Below are 26409 nucleotides of genomic sequence, written 5' to 3'. Positions count from 1 at the left end.
TCTGTCGAATATTTTGTGTACTTTAATGGTACGGTCACCGAACGTGAGTCCTTCAGAAAGACTTCTCTCTAACCCGAGTTTTGTCACTCAAGCATCCTATTCTATGATGTTTTGGCCGACTAGTTTGATCTTGGATGTATTACGAAGCTGTTACATTCATCCAGGCAGCTTATCACCATGGTTCCACTTCAACTAATCGCTAAGTATGATTTATGGAATTCATCGACACGGTATCATTCGAATCCAACACCGCAACCCCGTCATTGTTTCCCTCTAAACCTCATCTCGAGGGATCTGAACCTTTGTTTTTGTTGTTCTAGTATTAGAGTGTTGAACAAATGGGGTATGTGAATTCTCCGTTATTTTGTTGTTTCGCTTGATGGCGTGGTGGTAATTTTTTTTGACAATGAAGAATCTCCACCATGGTCACTGATAAAAGTATCACCTGCATCACCAACTATCTCTTCAATGTCGTCATGACAGCCACCTCCGGTGATAGTGCTACAAGGATTGAACTTGGGATCAGGTTAGTTTTACTGGATTCGATCACTGTGACATGATGACCAATCAGAAACAATGCATCACAACGGAGAAAATGGACTTTGGAAAGGTTATCGTTTAGGTATGGATGTGTGGCCTAAAAGAGTTTTATCGGAGCCTCACGGTGGGCGCCAAATATTCTTGCTAAAAAAAGTAAAAGGATGATTTCCCTATTATTAGTTAGGGATAGTCTTAAACGATTTGTTAGTGTGCCTATAATGGGTATGGGGTTCATGACCACCATTGTTGGTGGTTCAAGGTTTCTGATAGGTTCTCTCCTTTCTATGTTATTCATCCTGTTGGTGCCCCTTTTAGATCTCCTGGACCTCCTTATTTATTCTGTTATTCTCCCTCTATCTCTCGGATCCCAAGAGACTCACTCAATTATTATTCTTTATGACATAAGTATGGTTTGATGCTCATTAGTAGGATGACTGTTACAGTCGCTCGTTTCGTGGATGTCATAACCCTCCATAATTTATGGAAGAATGTTGTAACAGGCCATTCATAACTTCATAACTGATGAATGACCTTTGGTTATCCCTTCTAGAATCTGAGATGGATGCCTCATTTTCGAATAAGTCATCTCGAGTATATCTGAATTCGGGATGTATATACCACTCAACTCCGTAATAACTTCCCGACCTTCTAAAACTCTCGGATTATACACCGACCATATCAAAATCCAAAAAATGAAATGAATCATAAAATTCCCAAGATATACATATTGTACATTAACTAACTTTCAAAACAAAGCCTCGTTGCTTTGCTTGTGTCACATGTAACAACTAAACCCATGAATTATTCAACAATTTATAGATGATATTACTCTTAAAGAGAACTCATAAAACACAAGAATAATTTTATCTTGTTAAAACTAAATAAATAAATAAATTTGTGATACATTAAGGTGAAGTAGAAGAGAATAAAAAGCTATGAGTAGATAAATATGACAAGTGAGATTCTTTTTACCTAGTTACATGAAAGTATATAAATGTTAGGATATTGTCATAATTATATTACACTGTACTAGTAGATATTTACAAAAAGGAAGAACTGTTTTCATTTTCTAATAAAGTGAACATCCCCTGACCGTTGATCAACATGTTTGATCCATCGTTTAGGAATAACATTTCCCTTATGCTTCATCGCCAAAACAGAGTTCTCACCGCCACCGGCAGCCGATAAGTGTGCCATATGAAGTCCCTTCCCCACCGGAAGAAACACCGAGCGAACAAGTCGTCTCGATCCCCTCGCCACCACACTCCTCCATATATAACCAGAATCCATCTTAGAAATAAAATTGGCATTCTTACATATCAACACAGCACCTTTTCCACTCAACTTCGCTAACCTCAACACTCTTGAAAAATCCTTTCTTCTAGAATCAACGACCAAGAAATCTATTCCGACTAAACCATCCATCACTTCTTCCGGTTCACCAACCATAATTTCCGGCGACATACCCGATCCTCCCATGATCTTTGCATACTCTGATCTCGACCGTTCATCAGGAACTACGCACACGTGTCTTCCACCTGTGTGACGGCTCGCTATGGATAAACCAATACTGGTTGGAATAACTCCGCCACGTGACCATGTTTCCACTATCAGCTGCGCGTTCCATCCCGCCGCCATAGCGGATAGCAGCTCCGCCACGCCGGATTCGCTGGAAAGCTGGCACTGAGAGGCGCTTACGGCTTGAACTGTAGCGATGTATGAGTTAATTGCTCTCTCTGGAGACCAAACTAGTTTCATTTCTTTCATGTTATTGCTATGTTTCTCTCTCTCTCTGTATGTGTTTATGTGTAGTTGTTTATTGTTGTGTTTGTCGTTGGAGTGTGTAATGTGAATCGGGTGTTGTGGGTGTTATTTATGCGTGTCGTGGGGAACAAGACCGTTGACTATTCGTCTTTCGGCTTCTATAATATGACGTATTGGATTACGATAGCTGTGGGGTTCATTTTTCAGTGATGGCCTTTTCTCTATTTGGCACTTTCGGGGTGCATAATGAATACTCCCCTTTAACATGTCCAAATTACCAATATGACCGAGTGCCACAAAATATCAAACCTCATTTACCAAATTTCATTTTATATTATATTTAGGACTACGACCGTTCTTATATCTTAACTTTGACAATTAGTAGTTTTTTCGGACAGTTATCTAAGGAAATAGTAGTATTGTGATAGGATTGATGGCTTGAATGTAATAAGTTGGGGAAATTAGTTTTTCTGTATGACACGTTCTCCGTGTAAACAAAGAAAAGGAAAAGAGAATACACGGGTCAAGGAGTTGAGGAGAATTGGAAAAATCCAGAAGGAAAATAGTTCAAATGGATACTGTTTAAGACTATTCTAAGAAAGAAATATATTTGTGTTATAGTATAGTGGAAGATTAATAATGAGGTCACCGCATTCGTAATTAACAATTATGGAAGGAGTTCATGCCTGATTTACTTCGTTAGTTAACGTCACCACTTATGTTCTCATTTTAATATTAATTGACTAATTAGTTGGAATCATATTTGGATTTAAATCATTTTGTTTTAAAATTAATCAAAAATAATATAATATTAATATAAGAGTAGATATGAATGAGATAAAGAGAAGATAGAAAAAAAAATATCATATTAGCATCTGCAAACATTTATTTACATTATTATAATTTGAATCTTATTTATAGGACACAAATGAGATAAAAGATGTTAGAGAGAAGCTCTTCCTTCTCTCTAACTTTATTAGCTCTTTTTTAGGGTTTCAACTCTATAGTTATGGCGATAGTTAATGACAATCAATGACAACAAATAAGATGAAGAATGGACCAAGGTCTCTTATCTCAAATTGTCAATTAAAAGGAGCAGGTGGGTACAAAGAGCAGGTCCAAGGGGAGGTTTGATAAGGAGTCAAAAATTGTTTTCTTCACAGAGTTTTCTGATAGCATGAGAGCAAGATATATGTACCAGTTCTTTAAAGATTTTGGTGAGATTTATGAGGTCGTCATCCCGCCGAAGAGGGACAAGAGAGGAAGGAAATATGGCTTCGTGCGTTTCTATGAGGTAAGAGATGTTATAAGCTTTATCTTGAAACTTGACAACTTGCTGATAGAGGGGATGAAGTTGTACGTGAATCTCCCAAGATTCCTTAGAGTTGTTGAATGAGTGTTTACGTCGGACAAGGTTAATGCGAAGGGTTCTAGAGGAGGAGAAGAGTATGAACAGAATATAGGTACTCGATCTTTTGTGAAATAATAAGTGGACTTCAAAGCCTCGGGCCAGTATCAAAGAGCGAGCATCTATGCAGAAGTCACACGTTTCCCAGTCTATCATTGAGATAAAGCTCCTTCCTTAACCAAGTTTTCTCAGCAGCTTGTATTTAACGTGGGTAAGAAGGGGGTAAAGAGGTTTGAGAAAGTGTTTGTAGGGAAGGTTTTGTTACTTGGCTCGTCGTATAATATGCAAATGAATTTTCATTCTGAGGGTTATTTTGCTCTTAAGGTGACTCCCTTGGAATCCAATATGTGCCTCCTTGAAGAGAACGAAGACAGTGAGCTTGAGGCATTAATATATGGTGCGAAAGACTGGCTAGCTCAGTGGTTTTCAGAGGTCAGGAAATGGAAAGAAGAGGATGTTGACCCGGAGAGACTTACGTGGTTAAGGTGTTATGGAATCCTATGCCATGCATGGTCAATCCCTTTTTTCGTTTTTCTGTCTTCCTTGGTCGGTAAATATGTTTTTTGTAATGAGAGTATGTATGATTTTTCCAAGTTGGATGTGGTCAGCATCATGGTTAAGACCTCGTGTGGGTTGTTAATCAATGAGGTGTTTAAGGTGAGCATTAAAAATGTTGTTTTCAGAGTGAGGGTAGTGGAAAAAACTCTTGGTCTGTCTACCAAACTGGTGAAGAAAGACTCTCCTCTTCTTTCGAATTCAGATGAGTCGTCCACTCTAGAGTGTTCCTCTTGGGAGGAGTTTGTAGGGAAGGATGACAGTTCTGAGGGAGAAGATGAAGAAGGTTCTCGAGACAAAAAATGTTAAGGGTCTTTTCAGAAAGACATTAGTGAAAAAGGTTTGTTTGTTTTCAATGATGTCAGTACAGAGGTGAAAGATGTAGTCGTTTTGAAGCAATCTCAAGGAGTAGTTGTCAGCGAGCTAGGGTCTAGCTCTGATGGAGTAGAATTCAGAGACGTGTCTACTTGTTATAGGGTTGTTGATGTTTATACTAAGTTAAAGTTAGTTATGGGTCCCAGTAAAGGAATAGTAATTGAGGTGGTCTGTTTGGATCAAGAAGAGGCCCTTGGTTTCATTTTGATGACTTGTTAAAGGTCCAATCGGCCCATAAGTCTACATCTCTTGTGGACCGAAGGAATAGGACGAAAAAAGGTAGACGCAAAGGTGTTAGATCCTATTCCAGATCATCTGCCGAGCTAGGGGAAAATTAGGTTTAATTGGGGATTTTTGCCCCCTCTTCTTCTTTTATTCCATCTAAATAAACCCATGAGTTTGTAAATAACTCCTTGCCTCAATCATCATATCATATTATTTTCAAAGTTCCTTCGTCATAGTGAAATCACGGTAACTATCTCATCCTTTCCCAGTCGAAGAAGCAGAACTTGAAGGTTTCCTCACTCTTTCTCTCTAAAACCCTTTCCAGCCTCCATTAAACCTTCTCCCTAAAAGCTTCCATAACTACCACTTCCATTACCTTATCGCAACAACACCCTTCATAACTATTACTCCATTTTTCGCCCTCGTCCTAACCACGGTTTCAGAATCTTCTAATTCCATATATCGGAAAGTTCGTTTTTTTTGCAGGTCCAAAATGCCCCCGGGGAGAATTTTAACCAGAAAGCAATAACTAACCGAAATGTCAAGGTCACGGAAGCGACCCAGCCGGAACCCGAATCCGCACAACATTTTATTCGACAATCCAGAACAGGAAAATCGGTGTCAAGTCCACCGGAAACGAAAGCTCACACCTACCAGGTATATGTGCGAGCACAATTTGAACGGTTTAGGGCTAAAAATTGAAGTGGACAGGATGTTCCACGTATTAGGGATGTTGGAGTTTATGAGCCTTGAAACGCCAACGTATGAGCGCATCACGCTCAAATTCTTAAGCACGCTCGAATTCCAACTCGAAAAGAGATGGATCGACACAACCAGGTACTATTTTGGGACTTTACATTTCTGTCTATTCAATAACTATCAAGAATTGTCTGTGGAAGAATTGGCAGGGATACTCCGACTCCCGCTGTACGGACCAGGGGCGGCCCCGAATGGGTTTTCGCCAAAAGACTTCTTGATTTCCATCACGGGGAGGACGGATTACACCTCTAAGGGTGCTAAAGCCTCTTGCATCCAGAACCCGTGTTTCTGCTATGCCCAGAAGGGTTTGGCTTACACCCTGTTCAGACGGGGCGATAGCACGGGTGTAGCAACTCAGCAGGAGTTTTTTTTATGTACTCGATGGTGCAAAACAAAGTCATCAATGTAGCTGCCTTTGCAGCTGATTATCTTGGCAGGGTTGGCCGAGCGGACTCCGGAGGCATCTCCGTCGAAGGCATGATCACCCAAATTGTTGAACATTTCGGGTATCAAGCAGTTTTACTTGAAGACACTCTAGTTGCAGGTAAGACAAAAATTGACATGTCAGCTATGATACAACAAGGTATGATTTCTGTTGCTCCCACTTATTAGTATGTTCTCATTCATAAATGGTTTACTATGGCTCTTCTGGATCCGGACAAAGTTAGTATTACTGACTGTGAAAACTGGCTATATGTAAGTGCTGACCTTGACACTAAGGAAGGCCACGACGCTAAGAACTTTGCTACAGGTGAGCAGTTTGCAGGTGACCATGTGGATGCAACATAAGCAGAAGAGGAGGAACCTCAAGAACAGTTTGTACCCCCGCCTCCGGAATCTACCCAGTAGGACGCAGGATCCTCTTCCTGGTCCACCGACCAATGGACCTGGGTACAAACTGAGCTCGACGACTTAAGGAATGGGCAAACACAGCAGGGTATCGAGCAGGCCCGGTAGGGGGCAATGTTGGATGAAATGAGCCTTATGATGCGGCAATTGATGTTGCATTTTCCACACCCACCTCCTCAGTAGAGTACTGTGAGTTTCCTCCTTTGTCATTGTTCGCAAACATTGAGGTCAATGTTTGGTTCAAGTGTGGGGGTTAGTTTATGTTATTTTCAGTATTTTGTTACTTTTTCTAATAATTTTGTTATTTTACATTATTACGGTTTTATATTTGGTTTTTCTGTTTTTAGGGTACCATATGCTGCAAGTGTTTCAGGCCTGTGGTGTTATTGCGAAATTAGTGATGATCACAAGTGAGAGTGGATGAAATGATAACTCCATTTACCATTGCTTGTTGTGAAGGATCTTTCCAGAAAGTCGACACTGCTGAAGAAAAAGATCAGACGCAACATATACAGCTTAACCAACATAAGTGCCCTGTGCATTCCGAAGTAATGAAGAAGTCACACCATACTAGAGGTATTGTGGATGTTGTCAAGCTTTACCTAACAGGTTGAGTGCATAAAAAGCCAAACACATTGATCATCATGAGCGATATTCAGGTATGTCTTTATCACTCTAAATTTGCGTAGATTCTCTGGGACTGTCACTGCATATCGACACACACTAAGGCACATTGTTTGAATATAACCTTGAGCCTTTCTAGCCTTCCCGATAATTATATCTATTGTAAACCCCATTTGAGCCTGTATCCATTGTTTGTTTAACCCCGTAAATGTACCACGCGGCCAAAACACTTCCTTACCCTATTCAGAGTTAAGTTGACATTATTAAGTTGTGTTGAAATTCTAAGTTTGGGGTAAAACCCCATACGTTTCAAAAGCCAAGAGGAGTGCGGGGAAAAAAAGAGAATCATCGAGAGAGAGAGAAAAGAGAGAAAAGAAAATAAACTCGAGGGTTCAAAAGAAGCACTGGCCAAAGAAGGGCACTCGGTTGAAAAACAAGAATAACAAAGAAAAACCCGAGCTATATAAAAAAATTAATAGAGGAAAAGAAGGAAAATGAATCAACACAGTAAAAAAAATAGTAACATTGACTCTGAACCAAAAATCACTTGTTTCTTGTTTTGTTTGGAATATCAACGCCATAACCCAAGTCCCGTTACAACCCGAAATACCTCAAAAAGTATGTGTTGTGTGTAGGCGATATGAAAGGAGAAATTATTCAAACTTATGATTCGGTATTGCATATTCTGAATTATGAGTGAAAACACGTTAACCCCGAGAGACTTGGTGAGAATGTGATATAAGCTGACAGGTGAAACGGTACCTCGAAGTGGAAGTACGATGGAAAACTCACAAGGAAAAGCAGGAACTATAAAAGGAAGAGTGGAGGCGTTAGTGAAAGATCTCAACAGTGTCAGGATAAGAATAAAAATCTTGGGAAGTGACAAGCAGTGTCATCTGAAACATTACTTGACGGCAAGCAATGAGCTAAGTTTGGGGTTGTGATCAGTCGCCATTTTCATTAAGTTTTCGTTACTGATTCGACAAGAAACCGAGGATTTGGAGACATTGTGCAAGCATTTTGGTACTTTTGAAGTCAATTTTAATTCCCGTATGATATTTTAGCATTTCCATTCATTGTCATGTTTATTTTATATTTTCGTGATTTTATGCGTAAGATGTCTGTGTTTTGTCCAACAGGTCCAGGTGGAAGAACCGAGGAACTCGGAGCGAGACAGTGCGGAATTCCGACAAGCGAAGGAATGAAAAATCATCAGTACAAGAGGCCTGACACAGCCACTCGTGTCACCTGGCACGGGTCGTGTCAGGCAGAAGGATGATAGTAGAAGAAACAGAAGCCTGACACGGCCGGCCGTATCAGCTGACACGGCTCGTGTCAGGCCATTCCCCAGCTATGTTACTCCTCCATGGGCGTTTCAAGCTAAGCAGTGAGCTGACACGGCCACTCGTGTCAGCTGACTCGGGCCGTGTCAACCCAGGCCCATAATTTCTCTTTTTTTCGGGCTTTTATCATCGGGCTTTTGGGGATATTTTTTGGAGTTGTCCACCTTTTGCTTGGAATTTTCACTATATAAAGGAACCTTCTACCAAAGAAAAGATCATCTTGGAATGAGGCAAACACAGTATTGTCAGACAAGCAATGATTACAGAGATCAAGGAATTCGGAGAGCGGAAGGTTTTCATGAGCGGAAGCGATTGAAGATCCATGTCATCCAATTACTTGTAATGTGAATTTGTTATCTTGAATTTGTTTTGAACAATATGAGTAGCTAAACCCCCCAATGTTAGGGGGTGTCCCTGATTTAGAATTGTAATGACTTTGAGTTTACGATTGCATTTATAATATTGTTTTTACGATAATCTTTTGATGTGCTTAATGCTTTCTCTTTCGGACCAATCGAGATTGTTATGTGGTTATCGATTAGGCTGAACCACCATTGGTAAGGTTTTCATTAGATTACTCTGGAGTAGATATCACCTAGGACTAGGGATACCCTGTATGAATCAGAGCATTCTTGATATAATAAAGCTTAACTTCACCCTAATTGCATATGGACATAGAAATTAGGGTAGAATGATTAAAGGTTTTCTCACCAAGGACTTGGGAGAAATACCCTTGAGAACTGGTGGTAATTGATATTTGTTGATGCAATAGTGACTCAGAGTTGTTATATGGATAAATCTTACACCTTCTCTGGCATTGTTTCACATACCTTGCAAACCCTTATTTTTTATTATTATTTTCATTTGCCTTTATTTTTATAATTTTGAATTAAAAACCCCAATTATATTTTTTGTTTAATTGAACGATGAATTGAACTCAATATTAACTTGCAGTCCTTGAGATCGACATTCGGGGAATTTCCCCTTTATTATTATAACAGACAAAATAGTACACTTGCTATTTTTCCAATCAAATACTTCAGTCCCCTCACTCCCCGTGAGAGATTTTCCACTATGTCAGATCTTTGTACAAGTCTTCTATCAAGACCTATTTTACAATCTTCTAACATAAGCAACACAAGAGAAAAACAAAAAAAAAATATTTCTTTTTCACTCTCTTGTTTCCAACAATCCTATACAACAAAATATACACAAATCTGAGTTTGTAACAGAAGTTATAGCTCTTGAATCAATTATGTATTAATTGATCTTCTCTTTGTATTGATCACAATCCAAACATATATACTTAAGTGCTCAGAATAATATGAATGAAACTTTAATGAATATGTATGAAAGTTCATGCAAAAAGTTTCATATTTGAAAGTTTAGAAACTTGTTTGGATTATGAGATGTGAAAGTTATATATTAAGAAATCTCTTTTGAAATATAAAAGTTTTGTGTCTAAGAGTCTGTATTTTGAAAACTGAAATCACATGTATATATGCATGCAATATACCCTTCTGAAAGAGTGTATATTCATAAAACATTGTCATGTTTGATGTATGAAAGTTGCAAAACATAGGAATCAGATTTTTCATAAAAATTTGAAATTTTCAAGTGTGTAACCAGTTATCAGAAAATATGTAACTGGTTTCACCTGATACTTTTTCAAAAACTAAGGTATTTTTAACCGGTGCGAATTGTGGCGGTTTTAAAGTGTTGTTACGGCGGTTTCAATGCTACAATTTACCAATAACAAAATGTTTTCAACAATCTTCTGAAAAACCTTTTTTACGTTTATGTAACCGGTTAACCGATTCGTGTAACCGGTTACACCTGCTAAGAAAGTGAAAAATACTTAAAACTTAAGTTTCAAACCAGTTCCACTTGATGTTAAAATGAATGCATGCACAAGAAGTTCCACATGAGGTTAAAATGAATGCATGCACAAGATAAAGGGTCATGAAAGTTCTGAGCAATTAAGATATATATACTTGAATTATAAAGAATACTTAACCATCTTTATTCTTCCATTTACTTTCCAAAGCTTATTATCATTTGAACTTGATTGCTTTAATCTTCAAGCTTTGACTTCTTTTTGTTGATGGATTGTCTTCATCAAAACTATAAACAAGGACAAGAACTTTTTTTCACACAAATGACTCCATAATCTCCATTAGCACCTTTGTTGATGAACCTCATAAAGAAGACTCAGAATCATAATCGCTAAAAGAGGCAGAAATATTATTGTAAGCCTCCTTTACAATACGATCAAAGTTAGCCTGGATTAGTGTATCTCTACATCCCATCACACAAAAATACCAAAGATCTTTTATTTTGCGGGTACTCAAGGTTCTTAGTGCTTTTGTATTCTCGTCACAGGCATCAACAATAGTCATTGAATAAAAGAATGCAGAAGCAAATAGAAAATATACCTGATCTTGAAGAATGGACGAGAACTTTGAGGGTTGCTTGGAAAAGAGAAAGGTTGCTTCCAGCAAATGACGAGCTTGAATAAAAAGAGATAACCTTAATTAGGAAGAAATCTTCTTAAAAGGACTTAAAAAGTATGAAACGCTTCAGATCATTGAGAGGAGTCAAATTCCCATAAAAAAGTCATGATTACTAAGGAGGGAGAGAATTTGATGAAGATATGTTGTCATGATTAAAAAACACGTCACATTGTAAGTAGATTGGAGAAAACTTAGAAACATATTTTTTGGGTTTCTTTTGTCCAAACATTTTAACCTTTTAGATCTTATGCTCGGGGGGCTTATGTACATACTGGAAAATTAGTTAACAAACTAAGGCATGAGATCGACGAAGCCTATGTGAGTACATGAATTCTTTGAGGCCGAATTGGGATGACAACCGAGTATGGTAAGGTTAGCAGACCAGACAGTCGAGTTGTCATCCACTAATCGCATATCAGAATAAGCAAGACAGAGATGACCTCCTATAAAGTTGGGAATGGTTCAGTTAGTGCAAGTTGGGTCCGATGACAAGGATGATATGCCATCTGAAGGGTCATAAGAAACGGTTGCAAGATGATACATTATGGAAATGAAGTTATATTTAGTGAAGAGGAGGACATTACTGAAGGAGAATACCAATCCAAAACACAGCGGAAATTACAAAATTTCTCCTTTAGTGATCCTTACGAATGGGCATGATCAGTGATAGAATCGTTACCTCTTGTGGCGATTGAAACCTTTGGTGCAGATTTAAGGAGTGATCACGAACGTTGAATGGTGATAACGTCTCTACTCAGTCCACACGAACGGATTCCTTCAATCTCAGTGCTAGCTGCTACGAATGAAGGCTTTGAGTGAGAGAGAGAGAGAGAGACAGAGAGAGAGAGAGAGAAAAACGAAATTGCAACTGCACAAATGCTTCTACAGAAGGGTTCTATTTATAGAACCACTTGTGTGGGCTACAAGCTAAAAAACTCACTTAAGTGTATGTGGCCCATATCTTATGATATGCCAAAATCACTTAAGCGCGTGGTACCTTACCATATTTCGTATTCTACTTAAGTACACCGTACCTTACGATGTTCTACATTTCACTTAAGTGCACCGTACCTTACGATGTTCCTTATTTACTCTATCTCTCATCAATCCGTCCTTTTATGTGTGACCCTGTAGGTTTTCGCGACATTAGCAATTATATTAAATCACGTATTTAACATAATAAATAGTGAGTTGTATCTAGCAACAGATCACTGCTATCCAAGACACGAAAATGTCATGTGATTTGAAAAATCCTTTTGTGATAATACTTATGTGTATAATTACCCTTTTGCCCCAATGTATATATTGAACACAGGGCATAGACCGTGTCATCCTTGTCTAGTTCAATATTAGGCCCATAGACATTTATCCTGTTACGCAGAATGGGCAAATTCCATCTAGGTCACTCATGTCCCTCAGCATGCTTCATGGAGTACCCATCAACTATCTTTATGGTCATCCAGTTACGGACGATGGTTGATCATCAATAAAGCATTCGACTCTACATCTAGGGTCCATAGTGGTTTCAGATCGAACGGTGGTATACACCACTATCACCATGAGAATAACTTATGACACTTCGCATAATATTTTATATGGTATTCTCATAGCGGGTCATTCCAGTATAAATATTACTTTCTAATATTCATACCTATGTTTAAGACTTGATAACTCCTTATCCAATATCCATGAGATATGATCATCAGTCTATATACATAATAGCCTTCATGCTTTAATGTTATCCCACTTCACAAAAAAGCTCGACTACAGATACTTTAAGAATAATGTCCTTATGTTTAATGGGATCTCATGATTAAGTCACACTTGATACATTAAATGGACTATCTATTCTAGAGACTTTATTAAACAAACATAATAAAGAAAAAGCATTGTTAATAAATAATTCGATACAAGTACCAAAAGTATTGGTGTCTAGGGCTTACATCAACAGTTACATGACAATTATAAGGGCGACATACATTATTGGAAGGGGTATTAATGAAGAAAATGGAGATTTAAGCAAAGAGGTATTAATTCAAAACCATGACCAAACTTTATTCTTGTGAGTCTCTTATGAATTCATAACTACAACAACACATATCCACACAACATCAACACAACATCAATACAACAACACAACATTAATACAACAACAACACAACATAACTTCATGGATTAGCAACAACAACACATGATATAGGAAGAATCATGTATCAAATACCAATTTCACAACAAAGTAAGAAATCACAAAACCCTAAATTCAATTTCATGCAAAAAATCCCCATAGATACAACTATCTAAGAACCCACCTCTAGAAAGGAAGATGATGATGAATTGAGATGAGATGAGATGAGAGTTTTCTTTCCAACTCTTACTCCAATCATTTTTTCTTTTACGAGTTTCTTCTTCTTCTACTACTATTCTCTTCTTTCTCTTACTTCTCTCATCTTTCTCTTACTATCTTTGAGAAAATGATCAAAATGAAAGAAAGAAGATAAATGAGAAAAACTTGTTTGTCATTTTGTGGATCCAATTTGAGTATTGTCCGTTATAACTTTTCCAAACTTTCATAATCTCCAAAATGCCACACTTTACAATTTACCAATTTGTCCTTACTTACTAACTAGTAAGGATTAATCGATTTAATTAAGGCTTAATCTTTTCTTAGCACACTAATCACTCAATTTGTCTCATTTAATAAGTGTTTTTAGCATTTAAGAAAATATGAGATATTACAATAATGATCTAAAACTTGTATAAATATGGGGTCTCTCGTCTCATGTTGTTTACAAAATTACATCACACCAGAATGAACATATATTGTCATGTCGCATTTGTCTACTTCAACAGCGTGAAACTCTCACTTGAATTTACGGTCACAGAGTACACTTCTCTTGTAGATCTGAAATCCATATTGTAGAATCTCCTACAATACTCAGACAATCGAAGAGTTGTGAATCTCTAGTACCATTCACCCACGATTAACAACGAAGGGAAGTTTCAGTTCAGCAAGTTTGAGCTGAAGACGGGTGAAGATTTAAGGGTTATGTGGAGTATATTTCACCGTTACAAAATATATGGGTCGATTGAAGTAGATGCGACAATTGAAAGATTGACCGAAGATATTCTAAAGATGTTGCAAAGTCCTGATTGAATGTAGTATTAAATTTATGTTAACGGTTATCTATATAATATTAATGATTATCTATGTAATGTTACACATTTTGATGTTAATTTATATTTTTCTTCAAGTTTCGGCATCTATTACTACTGGTTTGTGGTTTGAGCTAATATAGTATATTCTGGAGATACATATTTGTAAAACTCTTTGGTGTTTTAAAATAAGGATTATTACAGATATGTACCTCCGAATTAACCTTAATATGAATACGGAGATGCATCTTTGAACATTTTCTTAAATAATATGAGATGACTTACTCAAAAAAGCATTGGAGGTGTTTAATTTGAGTGCATCTGAAAATGTATCTCTGCTTTTCAATATAAAAGTAAACCCCAAACTGATTTTGACATTGTACACATCAACCCATTGCTTTCTCACTCATATTTTTCCAATCATTTGAAAATTCATAATGTCAAATCGGAGAGGAGGAATAAGAAATGTATTTTATTGAAGTTGCTTCCATGTAGAAAGGCAAGACTCAAGACTGTTTCTGGTTTACAAAATGCTAGCATATCACTACCAAATCAATGCTTCAGACATAGTTTATCCTGCTCCCAAATTCTACCTGTACCATTTTGATTATTCTTGAATCACTTATCAGCATCATATATATATATATATATATATATATATATATATATATATATATATATATATATATATATAAAAAAGTGAACTCAAATAAGTAAATACGTAACAAAACTGATATTTTATAATTCTTCTTTTAAAACAAGACTTATAATTTATAAAGCACGGACACCCCAAACACGACTCTAACACTGATACGGCGATACCGATAATAATTTTAAAAAATAAATAAATTAAACGTAGTCACGAATGTTGGTGTAAGTAGGGGTGGTAAAACGGGTCGCCTGCCCCGACTCGCCACATCTTAAGTCCGCCAAAAAAAGGGATGGGGCGGATAAGTCCGCCAAATAAAATTGGAGTTAAAAGTCTAACTCGTTCCGCCAAAGTGACGGATTGGCAGGCGGCTGGCTTACCCACCTATTTATTTATTTATTTATTTATTTTTTATTTTTTATTTTTTAAATAGATTAATATGTTTACTTTTATGTTTCAATGAGACTTTTCACTTATTTTTTATAATATTTTTTTATAAAGCATTTTTTTAATAAATTTTCCATAAAAACATATTGCATATTTTCTCTAATAAATATATAAAATAGAATCATCAATCAGTATCACTAAAAAAAATATAATATATATTCACTAATAAATATATTAAAACTATATTTTGAGTGTTTGATAACTAGGTTAGCAGGTCAACCCGCCTTTTTTCTTGGCGGACTTAAGACGGGACGAGCTTAAGGCGGGATGGGCTTAAAGCGAGACGGACTGAGCGGATCGACAAACACAAAATCCAAACACAACCCGTAATTTTTTGGCGGATGCACGGGCCGGTCCGACGGGCCACAACCCGTTTTGCCACCCCTAGGTGTAAGTATCCGATCCCGACACGGACAGGCCATTTTTCAGAGGTGTCCATACTAGATAGCTTATAACCTATTAATGGATTATTGGCTGATAAAATGTGTCTATGTCCTCTAATATAACTACATAGTCAATTCAACAACAGCAATTATACAAATCAAAATTCAAAATAAATATGTATAAGTTATAAAAGTTTTTATATGTCTCCCTAGAAGACTTGTAGTGAAATTTACAATTATTTGTCAATGATTAACTTAGATAGCTTTATTAAGTGCTCATGAAAATAAATGACAGCCATGGATGAAACCCAACAATTAGTAATTAGTAGATCATTTTGAATGAGCCTGAAACATGCTTAGCTCCTGAATCACATCCACCATGCTCGGTCTTTCGTCGGGGCTCTCATGGACACACAGTACTCCCAGTTTTGTAAGCGCCGTTGCTTCAGAACTAGAATATCTTCCATTAAGATTTGTGTCAATGCAATCATCAAATCTGAGAGACTCAAACGCTGTCCGTATCGAACCGCCTATCGCTGTCTTGCCAGATAAAACTTGGAGTACAATAACGCCAAATGCGTATATGTCACTCTTCTCGGTAAAGCGACCGGTAGTAATGTATTCAGGAGCTAAGTATCCCATGGCAGCACTTACTTTTAGAGCTGAGAAAACAACATCTTCTGCAAGAAGTTTAGGAAGTCCAGCATCCATTATCAATGGATTAAACTCTTTGTCAAGGAGAACATTCTCCACTGAAATATTCTGGTGTACTATTGTAGGTTTGCTTGCTTCATTGCTGTGCAGATATCCAATACCTGATCATAAAGGAATTGCAAGTATCAAACATAAAGAAAACAGCAAGGATCAACATTCTTTCTGCTATTTGGTTAAATGCGGAACAACTTACCCTTTGCAATGCCCTTGATGATAGAAACCCTCTTGGACCAGTCAAGCAAATGGCCGCTTCTATCTTCCATGTCAAGGTATTGAGACAGGTCGCCCATCGTGGCAAAGTCATAAATAAGGTAACATTCACCTCTACTACTTGAGCAACAGAAACCTCTTAGCTTAACAACGTTTTCATGTCTAAGTGAGGTTAATAAACTCAATCCCTTTGCAAATTCGGCTTCTTCGGTTTTGCAACATGTCATGTTAATGCTTCTAATAGCTACGAGAGAACCGTCTCTGAGAACTCCTTTATACATTGCTGAGAATTTGCTCTTACACAATAAATTCGCTTCCGAAAGATATTGTGTTGCAGACTCGACTTCCTCTACATTAAACCTGAATTTGTTTAGATATTCATTGGCTAATCCACCAGCTTTTTGATCGTCCGCCAATGGATAACATCCATTATAATAGTCAAGATTAACAAGGGTAGATGGGCTTTTTCTGTATAAATCTTTAGGCTGCTGAGGACTAAGTTTCCCTTCAGAATAGTTCGATGAAATCTTCTGCTTTCGACGGCGGTATTTGATAAATGTAAACAATCCAGCTCCTATGAATACGAGAGTGATGATTATACCACTTGCAGTTGTGATGACACTTAAAGGAAACCTTCTTGATTTTGAGCAATGTGTCTGGTTACAATGCACTGGGATATTTGCAGGCTCCGGGCGAGGCGTTGCAAGATTATTATTTTTGAAGTGGTCTTGATCCGAGGTATCAATGTTGCTGACGTTTAAATCTGGATACCCGTTGCAAGCTCTCAAAGTAGAAAGTCCTACTCCGCATAAACCTTGGTTGTTTGCCCCTTGGAATCCTTCCCCAAGTCTCTTCAATGCTTCGTTTTCATTTTCAAAGCGTTAGTTAGGATTTACACTATAATGTACAAAGCTACGTAGTACCGACACTTCAAATTGAAGGCGTGTCTAGTGTCATATACTGTTGGTGTCTGACACAAACCACCGACACACATGATTACATTCAATTAACTTATTTCCTCGAATTAATGTCGGTGTGAACGTGTCAGCGTCTGCGTTTGTTTCTATGCTTCATAGGCACAAAGAAATGCAAAGTTGGGGTAGGTCATTAGGTTAAAATCCAAATACTACTTTATTAAAAGAAAAGGGGATAGAGGCATACCAGATGGGACAATTCCTGATAGAGAATTGTTTTGAATATCCAAAACTTTCAACTTTGCAACATTGGCTAGTGTTGCAGGAATAGTACCACTGAAGTTGTTGAAGCTCAAATTTAGCCTGCTTAAGTTCTCCAGGTTCCCCAAGCTAAGGGGAATTTGACCATCTAACTTGTTATATTGCAAAGCAAGAGTAGTAAGCTGCTTCAAGGAACCCATCTGTGTCGGTATATTCCCCACCAATTGATTATCTCCCAACTGGAGTACTGGAAAAACAATTCAAAATCAATTATCATCTCCACAGATCCAACCACACGCTTAAATATTAAACTCGATCTAAAGGGTTCATTCCACAAAGAAACCTGAGATTTCAAAATCTATTCAAATCAACAGTAATACAAACTCTCAAGTAAAGTCATATACCAAAAAAAAAAACACCTAAAAGTTGTAGAGTAACATTTCCACATGACATTGAATATAGAAGTACCTTTTTCTTCTTTCTCTTTTTTCACTTTACAGTAAAAGATGCAAAATAGTAAGTGGAGATTAAGTGAAGAGATACACAATATTGGTCTGGTTTAAACTCACAAGAGCTTGATCATGCAAAATTAAACCACTATTAAGAACTTGAGACTAAAAGACTGTACTTATGTACTACATACAATTATACATACCTTGGAGACTAGCCATATTGCCAAATTCAGGAGGAATAGTTCCAGATAGACTATTAACATCAAGATAAAGATCAACAAGCTCAGTGAGATTTGAAATCTGTGATGGTATCTCACCAGAAAGATTGTTGTAATGCAAGTATAACCCTGACAAGCATTTAAGTTCAGCAACAACCGGAGATAATGAACCAGAAAGTCCCTTTCCCTGCAAAGAAATATTGGCCACCTTCCAATGATCATTGCAAGCAACTCCTACAAATGAACCACTACATGGATTACCATCACTGATCCATGAAGTAAGAATCTTTCCCTCTGGATCAAGAGAGGATTTCAAGTCCATCAAAGCCCTGAGCTCAGCATTTCCACAAACAGTTTGTGAGGTTAAAAATGAAATCAACAGAAACATAGAAAGGAGAAGATGGAAGAAATTCATCTCAGAATTTGGGTTAAAAAAAAGACACCCTTTTGAGGTGTTATGTTAAATAATCAAACTTTGAGTTTGGGTTGATTAGGACAAGTACCTAATTTGAAGTTTGTTTTGAGACTTAATAAATTAATGGTGTTGGGTTTTTGTTAGTTTGTGTCGATAAATTTAGATAGAGAAAAGAGTGATTAAAAGGAGAAGCAATTTTCAAAAAAGGATGCATAATTAATGGATTGAACTTTATGAGTTGATGACAGAGAGAGAGACATAGGTAGTGGTTTGGTTCACATTGCATGAGTCTTGACTTTGAACAGTTTTGGGGGGGAAATATGGTTTTATGATGACATTGGTGTTTGGTGGGAATTGGGTGCAATACCACTCTTTGCGGAAAATCTTGGTGGAGTTAATTAAAGCATGAATATGATGTGTTGTATTGTGGGGCTATAATCTTTGACTATTTTGTTTGCACTTTTCAATCATTAACTTTCTAGTGAGTTACTAGTGTAGTGCACTTGGTTTGTACTGTATGCTATTTTTGAAGTTAATGAAAATATTAGAAATCTCAGCATTTTCAGCATCTAGATAGGACCTCATGAGATTGTGAGGTGGGTGGGCAAAAGGAATTGAGGCAATTTGGTTATGATCTATCTAGGGGGTGTATAGTTTATGTTTAAGGCATGTGGCTTGATTCAAGGTGATTTCTAGATAGTCTTAGGGAGACATTGTGAGAAATTTTTAAGGGTTATTATTACATACTTTAAGAGTATGGATGATCTTTAGTTGTAATGTCTAACATTTTGGAATTGAGTAGTACATGAATTTATTAGGTAATTTTCGGATTCAACTTGATCTTTATCATGCTTTACTCTACATGTCATTTTTTTTTATTGTGTTGATCTAATTTGATCTAATTAGAGTGTGTGAATACATTGAAAAGCTGAGAATAAGAGTTGCAACTTTGATCTTGGACTCAAAGTTGAGCTCGGAGCACTTGTTTGTAATGGATCAAGTATTCAAAATCCTAATTTGTAATAGCTTAGGCATGTAATAAAGAATATTATGCAAGGCTAATTTCTCTTGATCGATGTAGATTACATATTGATCTTTCGGATGTTGAGGTTTGACTTTTAATATTAATTTAATTTTATGATTTTATTTATTTTTTAGAATCCCTTTGCCTATCAAATTTGACTCTAATTATTGGTTGAGGATTTAACCCCTTTGCTAATAGTTAGTATTTCGATTTGTTCTTGTTCTAAAATGAAGTAATTGGTTGAGGATTTAATCCAGAATAAGAATATTCAGTTTTATTTTAAGAGATTAATTACTATGCACGGCCAGTGTAAAATATTTTACACAATCGATTTATCAACATCATCCGTTTGCATTATTTTATAGATTTTTATATAAAAAGTCAAACTTGTTTCAACATCCAACGGCTATTATTAACTGACAGTGTAAAATCCTTTTACACTATCAGTGTATTTCAATTAAATCCTTATTTTAATGGTTGTTAACTTTTGTTGTAAATATTAGCATAATAATATTTATAGTTACTTTCCTTTATTAGTATGAAACCCGTCAAATAAACTTATTAATTTTAAATTATTACTATTTAAATTGGTTAATTATAGGATTGTAAATTACAAGTTTGAAATATTTTCTTGTATGATATCACGAACTCTCAGTTTTTGGGATCTTGTTTCCACTTAAATTCTAGTCGTCTTCTTTACCGTTCATTTTTGTCTACCTTAATTATGGGTTCTTTGAAATTTGAGAAAATTGTTCATCGTAAAATATTGTTCACCACGCGTGAATTGTTCATCTTGAGAGTACTATTCATTTTGATGCATTGTTCATCTCGTGTGCTCTGAAGGTATTGTTCATTTCGACAACAATGCTCATGAGTTGGTATTCTTCATTCAATTTTTCATTAAAAAGAAAAAGGAAATTTTGGAACTGGGGATCTCTTTGTTACAATTTCCTTTTTTTCTCTTAAGAAGACATTTTTGCAAGTACCAACCAAGTTGAAAATTGTTAGAACAAATAAAACACAAGGTTGATGAAATTTGAAATTAGTAAATTTGAATGGAGAGAGAGAGAGAGAGAGAGAGAGAGAGAGAGAGAGAGAGAGAGAGAGAGAGAGAGAGAGAGAGAGAGAGAGAGAGAGAGAGAGAGAGAGAGAGAGAGAGAGAGAGAGAGAGAGAGAGAGAGAGAGAGAGAGAGAGAGAGAGTCCCCTACACACTTATACAGAGAATACACAATGATTGGAATTGACTTTGACCAAGTACAATAGCTGAAAAATAAAAAAACTCGGGCTCGTAATCGGTTTCGCCAAAGAGAGTAACCGGTTACACCTGAAGCTAATTAATTCAGTCTCAGTGATAACTGGTTACGCCAATCTTAGTAACCGATTAAACTTTCAAAAAACATAATTCTCTGCTACTGAACTGCTCCTCCCATGTACAATTGGGTTTTTAGCAAGATTAATCGCGGAAACGTTATCAACTAAGAGTGTGACAACCTCACCCTCACTGCTTCTCAGTTCCTCCAATAGATTCATAAGTCATACAACTTGGCACGCATATAACGAAGCGGCAATGTACTTTGCCTCACAAGATGAGAGTGCAACTACCAGTTCCTTCTTCAAACACAAGAGATTGGTGATGCACCAAACATAAAGATGTATCCATCTGTAGACTTCCGATCATCTTTATCTCTGCACCAGTTAGAATTGGTAAAACCAAGCAAATTGCATTTTCTGCCCGCATCCGCTGCGGGAAAAAGTATTTTGCAGCCAACAGAGCCTTTGACATAGCACATGATCCTCTTGATTGCTGCCATATGAGACATCTTTGGTTTCTCCATGAATATACTCACAATACAGACACTAAACGCTAAGTCCGGTCGCGTATTACACAAGTAACACAAAGATACAATCAACCTCCTATATTTAGTTGGATCAACATCTTCCTCATCCTCATTCTTAGACAATTGCAACCTCGGTTAAGCTGGAGAAATGGCAGCATGATAATGCTCCATTTCACACTTTTTCAATATCTCAAAAGCATATGTCCTTTGATGCATGAGCAACCCCATTTTGGACGTGTGGAACTCAATGCCAAGAAAATAAGTCATGAGACCAAGGTCTGTCATCTCAAATGCATGCATAAGTTCACTCTTGAACTTTGATATGCACTCACCATTGTTGCTTGTGATCAATAAATCATCCATATATAAACAAAGAATGATTGCTCCTTTACTAGCACTCGTCTTCACATATACTCCATGCTCCGATACACATTTCTTGAAGCCAATGTCCTTTAGAAAACCATCAATTCTTTTATTCCAAGCTCTTGGAGCTTGCTTCAAACCATATAGCGCTTTCTTCAACTTGTAGAATTTCAGCTCTTGGTCTTTCATAACAAAACCAATGGATTGTCCTACATATACCTCCTCTTTAAGTGGTTCATTCAAAAATGCAGATTTGACATCCATTTAGTAAATAGGCCAATTATGGTTATGAGCAATACCAACAACAAGCCTAATGGTTTCAATCCTAGCAACCGGTGAAAATACCTCCTCAAAGTCTATACGTTATCTTTTCAAAAATCCCTTAGCCATTAATATATCCTTATGCTTGATTATCTCACCCTTGGAATTTGCCTTCACTTTGAACATCTATTTCACACAAATTATCTTCTTCCCTTTTGGTAGATCAACTAGCTCCCAAGTACTATTTTTCTTAATGGATTCCAGCTCCTCTTTCATAGCATAAATCCATTTTGGATCACTTAAAGCCTCCTCCTTATTAACTGATTCAGATTCAGTCATAAGTGCAAAGTGGATGAAATCACCATCATCATTGACCTTATTGTCACAAAACAACTCGCAATCTTTGAGTCTCTGAGGAAAACCTTTTTGCCTTGTTGACCTCCTAACATTTCCTTCATCACGAGCTTCGATGACATGCTGTTATGTACTTCCTGAAACCTCAGAATCCAAAATTTCGAACCTGTAACCGGTTTCAGCCTGCTGGTAACCGATTATAGACTGCTGGTAACTGGTTACACCCTGTTTCAACTGCTTCATTTCATTGATCACCACATCCTGACTGATTATGATCCTCTTGTTAACAACATCAAATAGTTTGTAACCACCAGTAGAGTGATACCCAACAAGAATCATCACGTCCCCCTTGCCATCCAACTTCTTTCTAAGTTGACCCAGAATATGTCGGTATGCAATGGAACCAAAAGCTTTCAAATGGTTTAGATTTAGCTTGAACCCCGACCATGCTTCCTACAGTGTTATATTTTCTAGCTTCTTAATAGGGCACATATTCAACAAATAGGCAGACGTAGATACCGTTTCTCCCCATAGCTCCTTCGTCAAGTTCTTCCATTTCAACATGTTTCTCACCATGTTCATAATCGAACGATTCTTCCTTTCGGCTACACCATTTTGTTATGGTGTATATTATGGTACTACCTCACATATAATGACTTCTTGATCACAAAACTTCCTAAAATAATTTGAGATATATTCACCTCCACCATCCGTTTTGAGCACTTTGAGCTTGTGACCACTTTGCCTCTCCATCATGGACTTAAACTTCTTGAACACTTCGAATATCTCATCCTTTCTCTTGATTGGGCATGTCCATATGTTCCCACTATAATCTTTAATAAAAGTGACAAAGTATTTATTTCCACCAATGGAATCTACTTGCATAGGTCCAAAAACATCCAAATACACCATCTCAAGGTGATTCTTGGTTCTCCGGTCTACATCATTCCTGAATTTTCCTTTAGTAGCATTTTGAACAAGAGGTGTAACATCATTCTAGATCACCTCAAGAACATATTGGTAGTCAAATAATACCTTCATTTTCTTTCACCACTTGTCATAGTTCTTTGCATCAAGAATGGGTAAATTTGCAGGCATTCTTTCATTGAAAACTGAATTCATATTGCACACAAGGTGTTTGTGGATCTGAAATAGGCTCTTGATTCCAAATGTTAGAAGAAAGAAAGTACAAGGTTGGTGAAATTTGGAATGAGTAAATTTGGATGTGGAGAGTGAAATAGGAGAAGCGAGAGAGAGAGAGAGAGAGAGAGAGAGAGAGAGAGAAAGAGAATTGATGGTGAGAATGAGTAATTTCATTAGCTAGGGTGAGAGTGCATCCTACACACTTACATAGAGATTACACAATGATTGGAATTAACTTTGACCAAGTATAATAGTAGAAAAACAAAAAACTTGGGCTCGCAACCGGTTACACCAAAGTGAGTAACCGGTTACACCTGAAGCTAATTAATTCAAGAATTAATTCAGTCTCAGTGGTAATTAGTTACGCCAATCTTTGTAACTGGTTATTCCTTCGAAAAATATAATTCTCTGCTTATGTCATTGATTACGCCAATTTTGGTATTTAATGTTGTCGATACAGGTTCTAAGAGTGCTTATATCATTGATTATGGTGTCACTTATGACATTCCATTTATTCTCAATATTTTTTAAGAATATTTTTCCTTCAAAAATTATGTATATTATTGTTGTAGATGGTTCCCATACTCAGATTGATGGTTCTGGAAACATTAAACTTAAATCTTTAAAGTTGAATGACGTGTTTCATGTTCCTGGTCTATTGAACAACCTTATTTCTATTCGTAAGCTTACAAAAGATAATAATGATGTAGTTATATTTTTTTATTCTCATTGTACTTTTTAGATCTTGCAATGGGGAGGACGAATGGAGTTACTTAGGAACATGGAAGGTTATAATATATCTTTGAAGCGTGAACTGGTCAAATGGTGTTGTCTTATGCACTTCAATCTCGGTCATAGTTTTCTTTTGTCTCCCAAATATGGCTTCAGCACAAGAGTCTTGGTCATCCTCAAATTTCCTTAATGAAGAGTATGTTTCCTTCTCTGTTTTCAAAACAATTTGTTTAGCCTTTTAAAGCATGTGTTTATCAATCATTTCTTAAGGTTGTGAGAAACTAAATGATAGACAACAAGCACATGGTTCTAATATAGTAGTATGAAAAAGTATCTTTCTGCTTATGATCTATATATGAGTATCGAATTTACTATTTTTGTTAATTATCTAAGAAGATTATTGGTTTGTTTTGAAAGGTTTTGATTTGATTAAAATATATATAAAATAGTATTTAGAATTGTGATTTTTGTCCTTGACTCGCTTACGTAGGTTCTCGTTTTCTATCTAGCATGAGAATTTGTGCTTTGTAGAAACAGATAGATAAAAATAATTACACCTCATTTCAACAGAGTGTGATCTTGTCCTAAACTAATAAATAACCTACTTTCATAGCGCAACTCATTAGTTTAGGATCCTTTAAGTTTGGTCATTTTTAAAAAGTTTTTTCTTCTCGATTAAATTAGAGACACTTTTGTAGTCTCGGTTTAAGCGTTTGGTTTTTTTAGTTCAGATATTAGTCATACCCTTTTAGTATACTATTGATATATAAGAATATCTCTACTTTCGTACAGATATATGTGTTAATACATAAATCTTAAACAAACATAAAATTTATCGTTAAAAATATCATCATAGAACCTACATGAGATCTGTCAATTGGATAGTCATCGTGACCCTAAATTGGAATAAACTACTTAGACATATTAAAAAAATAAAAAACTTGGGCTCGCAACCGGTTACACCAAAGTGGGTAACCGCTTACACCTGAAGCTAATTAATTCAAGAATTAACTCAGTCCCAGTGGTAATTAGTTACGCCAATCTTTGTAACTGGTTATTCCTTCGAAAAATAGACTTCTCTGCTTATGTCATTGATTACGCCAATTTTGGTATTTAATGTTGTCGATACAGGTTCTAAGAGTGCTTATATCATTGATTATGGTGTCACTTATGACATGACATTTGTTCTCAATATTTTTTAAGAATATTTTTCCTTCAAAAATTATGTATATTATTGTTGTAGATGGTTCCCATACTCAGATTGATGGTTCTGGAGACATTAATCTTAAATCTTTAAAGTTGAATGATGTGTTTCATGTTCCTGGTCTATTGAACAACCTTATTTCTATTCGTAAGCTTACAAAAGATAATAATGATGTAGTTATATTTTTTTATTCTCATTGTACTTTTTAGATCTTGCAATGGGGAGGACGAATGGAGTTACTTAGGAACATGGAAGGTTATAATATATCTTTGAAGCGTGAACTGGTCAAATGGTGTTGTCTTATGCACTTCAGTCTCGGTCATAGTTTTCTTTTGTCTCCCAAATATGGCTTCAGCACAAGGGTCTTGGTCATCCTCAAATTTCCTTTATGAAGAGTATGTTTCCTTCCCTGTTTTCAAAACAATTTGTTTAGCCTTTTAAAGCATGTGTTTATCAATCATTTCTTCAAGGTTGTGAGAAACTAAATGATAGACAATAAGCACATGGTTCTAATATAGTAGTATGAAAAAGTATCTTTTTGCTTATGATCTATATATGAGTATCGAATTTACTATTTTTGTTAATTATCTAAGAAGATTATTGGTTTGTTTTGAAAGGTTTTGATTTGATTAAAATATATATAAAATAGTATTTAGAATTGTGATTTTTGTCCTTGTCTCGCTTACGTAGGTTCTCGTTTTCTATCTAGCATGAGAAT

General features: G+C 36.4%; 2 protein-coding genes across 2 annotated transcripts; both read right to left on the bottom strand.

Moving 5' to 3' along the window:
* Positions 1–1387: 1387 nt before the first annotated feature.
* On the bottom strand, positions 1388–2502 carry LOC127120665 (uncharacterized). Its single transcript, XM_051051176.1, has one exon. It carries the CDS (start codon positions 2305–2307, stop codon positions 1603–1605), a length of 705 nt encoding a protein of 234 aa, XP_050907133.1. The 5' UTR covers positions 2308–2502; the 3' UTR covers positions 1388–1602.
* A 13234-nt stretch (positions 2503–15736) lies between these two features.
* On the bottom strand, positions 15737–19101 carry LOC127120663 (somatic embryogenesis receptor kinase 2). Its single transcript, XM_051051175.1, has 4 exons — positions 18342–19101; positions 17673–17933; positions 16495–17370; positions 15737–16402 (listed from the first exon to the last, which is right to left on the bottom strand). The coding sequence occupies exons 1-4, from the start codon at positions 18769–18771 to the stop codon at positions 15918–15920; spliced, it is 2052 nt and encodes a 683-aa protein (XP_050907132.1). The 5' UTR covers positions 18772–19101; the 3' UTR covers positions 15737–15917.
* Between the last annotated feature and the right edge of the window lie 7308 nt (positions 19102–26409).

The sequence above is a fragment of the Lathyrus oleraceus genome, chromosome 2 (assembly GCF_024323335.1).
Source record: "Lathyrus oleraceus cultivar Zhongwan6 chromosome 2, CAAS_Psat_ZW6_1.0, whole genome shotgun sequence".
Taxonomy (NCBI): Eukaryota; Viridiplantae; Streptophyta; class Magnoliopsida; order Fabales; family Fabaceae; genus Lathyrus; species Lathyrus oleraceus.
The sequence above is the reverse complement of the archived record's forward strand: the minus strand, read 5'-3'. Positions and strand labels throughout refer to the sequence as shown.